At 36.5% G+C, this 7,817-nt stretch overlaps 1 protein-coding gene across 3 annotated transcripts in view; it reads left to right on the top strand.

Moving 5' to 3' along the window:
- The first annotated feature begins 2,683 nt into the window (after positions 1-2,683).
- LOC132056652 (cleavage and polyadenylation specificity factor subunit 1) overlaps positions 2,684-7,817 on the top strand; it is a 45,487-nt gene continuing 40,353 nt past the window's right edge. Inside the window, exons 1-3 of one of the 3 annotated variants that reach the window (XM_059448936.1) lie at positions 2,684-3,271; positions 5,484-5,630; positions 6,196-6,349. In XM_059448936.1, coding sequence (XP_059304919.1) covers positions 2,964-3,271; positions 5,484-5,630; positions 6,196-6,349 — 609 coding nt within the window. In that variant the 5' untranslated portion in view covers positions 2,684-2,963. The remainder of the gene's footprint in view (positions 3,272-5,483; positions 5,631-6,195; positions 6,350-7,817) is intronic. The other 2 variants (XM_059448935.1, XM_059448937.1) reach the window with 2 other exon arrangements.

Below are 7,817 nucleotides of genomic sequence, written 5' to 3'. Positions count from 1 at the left end.
ACCAAGAATCTTCTCTAAAAATCCTCTAGAATAGTTCCCAAGAGCTCAAATTTCGAAATGGTGATAAATGACAGACTAGGGACTTTTTAATACACAACTTAATGAAATAATAGGCCCGATACTGCTACGGCAGCATCGGGGCCGCCACGGCGCCACCGCCCCGGCCTTCCTCTCAGGCCTTCAGGACGGTCTGGGCGAAACAAGCTTGGCCGCCCCAGCGATCGTCTCACCGCTACGGCAGTGCCGCTTTGGCGGACACCAGGTACCAGAATCCCAAATAATTTTCCAAGTCTCAACCGAAATCCCGACCCACTCCCGAGGCCATCTGCTCACAAACCACATACCCAGACCCACATAAAAACACGCTACGAACGCACTCGTGGCCTCGAAATTTCCAACGGAGGTCTCGTTGACCGAGTCAACCCCCGATACCTCATTTCTTGTCCCCCAATCCCAAAAACGATTTCCGAATACAAACAAGTTCTAAATGACCATCCCAACCCGAAAAGTCCCAAAATGCATCCGAGTCAACTCTTTTTGCGTTGAACGGACGATCGATCTAGACACCTGGGAAACATGTCAAGTTCTAAATGACCATTCGGACCTCTCGGAATCATCGGATTTTCGAAAAAGGTTCGTTTACTCCAAAAGGCAATTATTAAAAATTAATTAAATGTTTTCAATGAGAAACTTATTGTTCTTTTCGCTTTAAGCCCAAATTTCATTTCAACCAAAAAGTCGCCCGAATCGAATCTAGACACCTCGGGAAACGTCAGACGGTCCCATCAAGGTCAAAAGTGATTTTTTTTTTAATAGTCATAGCTCGAATTTGAAAGGGTGAAATGATCAAAAGAAATACAAGGATTACTTTACAACTAACGCAATAACGACCCGTTACATCAATAAAAAATGTCACATATATTGAAATGTAGGAGTCATGTATTATCTTTTTGTGTTTTTTCTCTTTCTTTTAGCAACATGATCTCAATTATTAAAAATTAATTAAATATTTTCAATGAGAAATTTCTTATTGTTCCAACCGAAGTATTTGAAAGCCTAATAGGTGTTATGTCATATGTGTCAAATTAAAAATCCACAGTAAACCACCATTTCAACCAATAAAGCTGCTCCATATCGATAGACTTAGCTGACACAAACATAGGCATGACATAAGTAGAAGGGTGAGATGGTCAATTTCCATCAACGAGTAGTAATAGTAATGTAAAGTAATAATCCTACTCAAATTTTATATGATAAATTTTTTTCAATAGTCATAGACTGAAGGAATTTGAAACCTTTATTAAGGTTTTATGTTTCTAAAATGATCTATATATTCATCAGTCGGTATAGCGGTATTTTTAAGTTCGATTTTAATATTTTACTCTTACAACTACACAAGTTTTTAATGGCATATATTTTAAACTATTTATTAAAAAAATTATAAATGCAATATCTAATTAAAAAATGTCACAGATATTGAAATGTAGGAGTATCTTATTATCTTTTTATGTTTTTTCTCTTTCTTTTAGCAATACGATCTCAATTATTAAAAAGTAATTAAATATTTTCAATGAGAAATTTCTTATTGTTCTAATAGAAGTATTTGAAAAACCTAATAGGTGTTATGTCATATGTGTCAAATTGAAAATTCACAGTAAACCACCATTTCAATCAATAAATCACCCCACTTATACCCCTATGTCGATAGACTTTTCGTCAATCGACACAAATGTAAGCATGACATAAGAGTCCATGCGATATAATTGGGATGGTCAATTCGATGCTTCTTCTTCACCAACCCGGGAAGCTCCTCCCATTCCCTCTTATGAAGAGTAGTAATAGTAATGTAAAGTAATAATCCTACATAAATTTTCAATATGATAAATCAATCTTTGTTAGACTAAGAAAAAAATGAGTTACTCGCTTGGATGCTCTTAAGGTTGAAATAGACAATTTGAGGTTAAGTAGCCAAATTGGAGGCTATAAGTTATTCTCAAGTGATTAAAGTTCAACTTTGGAAGAGTAAAAAAGAGACAAGTTGAAGGTAAGGGTGGGTATGATACGATATTTGAAATTTCGGTATGGTAATTTCGGTTTTATGTTTCTAAAATTACTATATCATTACCATATCAAATTAATTCGGTATAGTTCAGTATTTTTAAGTTCGATTTCAGTATTTTGAGGTATGGTAAATCAGTAACCAAAATTTATTCGACAACTTACTTATACTCATATCGCAGAGAATTATGACTTCGGCTATTCAAGAAATGGCTCAATTATATCGTACTAACACCTCACACGTGTAAAAATATTCAAAAGAAAGTACGAGCAATCCTCTTCATAAATCTATTACACAAAAAAGATATTTCAATCAAGATAGCTTAGTCAGAGTTAGTGGTTCATCTAAACAATAAGTTTTGTACTAATACTAGTTTATATATTTGTTAGTATTATGATACTAATATATATATGAATTGTATATGTAACCATATACTTCAGTGTAATATTTAATATTTCGATCTTTATAAGTATCGAATATCAATTCTTTTTGAAATGCATATCAAATATCGTATTAAATATCATAATATCGAAATCGCGATATAAAAGATTTCGCATCAATACCATAACACCAAACTGACATATAAAAAAATTTAGATTTCGATACATAATGGGCACGTAACATATCATGCCACTCCCTATTGAAGGGATATTATGTGAATCTGGAAAAAAAATAAGACCCTTATTTAAAACCAAGATTTCACGGTCCCGGTCGGAAATTAGTCAAATTTACATTGACAAAGTATCTGACTTCCCCTCCGGCAAATCAAATTACACATTTTCACTGCTCACTTCACTCCTCTTCCTCCCGCCAAACACAAAAACAAGGGTTTAAGCTTTTACCCCCACCCCCAAAAAAAAAACCCTAGTCTGCAACCGAAACGTCACCGTAGAATCCAAAAAAGATGAGTTTCGCGGCGTGTAAGACGATGCATTGCCCTACCGGCATCGAAAACTGCGCCGCCGGTTTCATCACTCACTCAGCCGCCGATAACATTACCCCTCAAATTCTCCACACAGCCGACGTGGATTCTTCCGATTGGCCAGCAGCCGCCAACAACAAACCAATTGGCCCTATCCCAAACCTAGTTGTCTCGGCTGGAAACGTGCTTGAAGTTTATTTAATTAGGGTTAATTCATCCAACGAAGTTAAACGTGGTGGCCTTATGGCTGGTGTTTCTTCTGCTTCACTTGAACTCGTTTGCCATTACAGGTATTAAATTTCACTTTGAAATGTCGTATACATTGGTTTTTTAAAGATGTTTTTAAGGGTCGTTTGGTAGGGTGTATAAGAATTGTACCGAATAGGGTGTATTAGTTCTGCTGAGATTATTTCTTATCAGACTGTTTGGTAGGGTGTATAAGAATTGTACCGCATAGGGTGTATTAGTAATGCGGGGATTAGTTATGCTCTGATTAGTAATGGCTGGAATTTCTCCTTATCGAAAAAAGTAATGGCTGGAATTTCTTCTGCTTCACTTAACTCGTTTACAATTACAGGTAATTCAGTTTGAAATGTTGTATAAATCGGTTTTAGGTATTTTTAAGGGTAGTTTGGTAGGGTGTATAAAAATAGTACCGGATAGGGTGTATTAGTAATGCAGGGATTAGTTATGCTGGTATTTCTGCTGCTTCACTTCAACTCGTTTGCAATTTCAGTTTGAAATGTCGTATAAATCATATTTTTATATTTTAAGGGTTGTTTGGTAGGATCTATAAGAATTGTACCGAATAGGGTGTATTAGTAATGCAGAGATTAGTTATGCGGGGATTATTTCTTATCAATTGTTTGGTAGGTTGTATTAAAAATAACATGCATTAGTACCGAATAGGGTGTATTAGTAATGCAGATATTAGTACCGGTATTTCTACTGCTTCACTTGAGCTCGTCTGCAATTACAGGTATTTCAGCTTGAAATGTCGTACAAATCGGTTTTAGTTTTTTTTTTCCTTATTAAAAAACCGGTTTTAGGTATTTTTAGCGTTTAAAGAATTTATCTTTTTCTTGTGTAAAAGTTAAATAAACAAAGTCTTGGCCCACAGAGGAGTCAAAAGTTGGAGTTTATGTAAATTCCACTATAATATTCCCCAAATCATTAAGCAGGCAATGCCAATTCGAATCAATGCTTATCTATTAAATTTTGGATAGAGCAAAACGGACTTATAAGTTACAGGCTTATCAAAAATCACCAGCTTTTCCATCTTTTCCCCCTATTTTCACTTTGAGGTCGTTTGCAATTGCAGATATTTCGGTTTGAAATATCATAGAAATCAGTTTTTAGATATTTTTAAGGGTTGTTTGGACTTTGGTAGGGTGTGTAAGAATAGCACCAAATAGGGTGTATTAGTAATGATGTGATTAGTTATGCTGGGATTTGACTGTTTGGTAGGGTGTATTAAAAATATAACATGTATTGCTTTAAGATGAATTGTCTAGCTCTTTTTATTTTTGGTGTAAACAGGAAATTTTAGGCCAGACATAAGATCTTTTTGATGTGTTAGATCTCTTGTAAGAATAGAAAACAGTAGAGATCAATGCTGTAAATGTAACCTTTTGTAGGGGGACTACATATTTTGATGTAGTACACCTGTTGATATATAGATTAACTTTTACAAGTCTCCAAAAAAATCATGTATTGCATAATTTTTTTTTTTTTTGACAGGTAACAACTTTGTATTATAGACCAGTACTTAGGTAGTACTGAAAACCCCTTTAGAAAAGAAAAAGAAAACTAAGAAGCTAAGAAAGTAAAATCCTAACATGGATTGATTCTGCATCTACAGAGGGATTCTTTGTACACCAAAACCAAAATAGCAACATACAGTCTTGCTTGATCTTCTGTAGAGTGCTACTTCTATCCTCAAAACATCTGGAGTCCCTTTCCTTCCAGGTTGTCCACCATATGCAAGCTGGAATGATCCTCCAGTAGCTTCTATTCCTTGCCCCAATCCCAGCCTCCGTCCCAGCTAGAAAGAGTGTCAACAATCTTGCTAGGCATTGTCCAAGATATGCCTCTGAGATTGATAAAAATCTTCCATAGCTGTTCAGTAATTCTGCAATGTAAAAACAGACTTTCCAATGGAAGGTCATTACTTCATTAAGTTTTTGGTGTAAAGAACAATATGTAGAAGAGGAAGTTCAATTAGTGGACTTTTTAGGATTACTGTGAGTATTTCTCTTTCAGTAAAGTGTAAATTTTTGGAGGTGGCCAGCATACCCTTAGGAGGAATACAAAGTTACCAGTTTCAAAAAATAAATATCAAAGAGGGTGTGTAGTATTAGTTATACATAAGTTGAAAAAGTGTGCCAAACAAGGGATTAGTAATATTAAAGCTAATACATGCATTATTTTCTCTAATACATCCTACCAAACGACCTCTTACTGTTTCAAAAATCTAATCGTTTTCTTGTGTGACATGTGTAGGTTGCATGGAAATATATATTCAATGGGCGTGTTAACAGCAGGAGGAGTTGATGGTGGTAAAAGGAGAGATTCGATTATCTTAACCTTTGAAGATGCTAAAATGTCTGTTCTTGAGTTTGACGATGCCACACATGGGCTCCGGACCAGGTAAACTGCAACTAATGCATTTGTTGTGAGAATGAGAGATTGTGCCAAAAGAACAGAAAAAAGTTGTCTGGTGGAATAGTCGAGGTGCCAAAGTTGGCCAGGCACCGCAATTATTAAATGAAAAAACACGAACACGAACAAGAAAGATAAAGCTTTTTTTGACGTTTTGTCAATGTGGTGAACTTTGTGAGCTTTAAGCACCTCCCATGTTGTTGTGTGTTTAGAAAACTCTGGGAGCTTCCCGATTTCCATGTCTATACGCATACCTTAATGGACTCTTTAATAAAGGTTCCAAGCTTCTGCAATTTTTTTTTTTTTATATTGCTACCTATAACTTGAGTTCAATGTTATACTTGCTCTTAAATTTTCTGGGCTTTTTAATTGGAGAAATTTTAACTTTATAAATTTCATCAAAATTATAACTTAATACGTCTACCCTATGAGTTCTCAAACCGTTCACTTAATATTAAGTATGTTTGCCCATTACTTGCTGTTTCATTACTATTATTTAAGCATGATAACTAAGAAACTAAATTGGAAATTTCCTTTTCTTCCCTCGTTTCAGCTCGATGCACTGTTTTGAAGGTCCAGACTGGTTTCATTTAAAAAGAGGACGAGAGTCATTTGACAAAGGTCCGATTATCAAGGTTGATGCGCAGGGGAGATGTGCTGGAGTCTTTGCTTTTGAACAACAGATGATAATACTCAAGGCTGCTGAGGTTTCCTTTTGCTGTTTTTTCTCTCCTTTCCTTAGCTGACCTGAATGTTTTAATTTGTGTAAAATTTTGGAAGATTTATCTATCCGAACTAATCCTTCTGAAACCCTAATTGTTCTGGACTAATCATGCTCGCACCATTTACTGGCGGATATTGCTGGCCAGGCTTCTTCCAATTATCTTATCCGAAAGTTACCATTATAGGCCAGTATGCACAATCACCATCTGAAAGTTGAATCAAAATTACTATATAATGTACTTTGACTGATTATTTTATTAGATTTCGCGAAGGGACAGTTTGACCAATATTATCTATGAGGTTAGATGATTAATTTTCACACTCAATACTAACAAAGAACAGTTTCAATCAAGTCAAAAAGAAGCATATCTGGTGTTAGTTGCTTTTCTTTTATCAATGGTCCGTATACAACAACATAGCCAGTATATTTCCACAAAGTGGGGTCTGGGAGGGTAGAGTGTACGCAGACCTTACCCCTCCCTTGGAGGTAGAGAGGCTGTTTCCGACAGACCCTCGACTCAAGAAAAGGCAGTTTAAAAAAGGGTAGATAAGAATTAATAGAAGTAAAGAAATCATCGCAACACAATAAAAGCATAACGTAGCATAATGTAAAAAAGAAACAGTTACGACAACAAACTAATACGATAATTGAAGTACAAAAGACAACAGATAGTGACAAAAATCAAAAGGCAATAAGCTACATAGGTAGTGCTATGCCTCTAGTATGGAAGGATCCATGAGACAACGCTCTACTACCTACTAACCTTCTACCCTAATCCGTGTCCTCCACAACCTCCTATCTAAGGTCATGTCCTTGATGAGCTGCAACTGTGCCATGTCCTATCTAATCACTTCTCCGCAATATTTCTTCGGCCTAACTCTACCTCTTGCAACCATCCATAGCCAACCTCTCACACCTCCGCACTGGAGCTTCTGTGCCTCTCCTTTGCACATCCCCGAATCATCTCAACCTCATTTCCCGCATCTTGTCCTCCACCGAAGCCACTCCCACTTTATCCCACATAACTTCATTTCTAATCCTATCCTTTCTAGTATACCCACACGTCCATCGCAACATCCTCATTTCCGCAACCTTCATCTTCTGGACGTGAGAATTCTTGACTGGCCAACATTCCGTCCCATACAGCATAGTTGGTCTAACCACCACTTTGTAGAACTTGTCTTAAGTTTTGGTGGCACCTTCTTATCACACAAGACTCCGGAAGCGAGCCTTCATTTCATCCACCTTGCCCCAATACGGTGTGTGACATCGTCATCAATCTCCCCATTTCCTTGGATAATGGACCTAAGATACTTAAAACTTCCTCTCTTTTGGATGGCCTGTGTCTCAAGCCTCACTCCAAGCTCCAAACCTCCAGCTTAGCATTAACTTCTCCGCGGGTCTCCTCAATTAGAACTATGTCGTCCGCAAATAACATACACCATGGCACC

This window comes from Lycium ferocissimum, chromosome 5 (genome assembly GCF_029784015.1).
Source record: "Lycium ferocissimum isolate CSIRO_LF1 chromosome 5, AGI_CSIRO_Lferr_CH_V1, whole genome shotgun sequence".
Taxonomy (NCBI): Eukaryota; Viridiplantae; Streptophyta; class Magnoliopsida; order Solanales; family Solanaceae; genus Lycium; species Lycium ferocissimum.
This window is presented reverse-complemented; position numbering and strand designations above follow the sequence as displayed.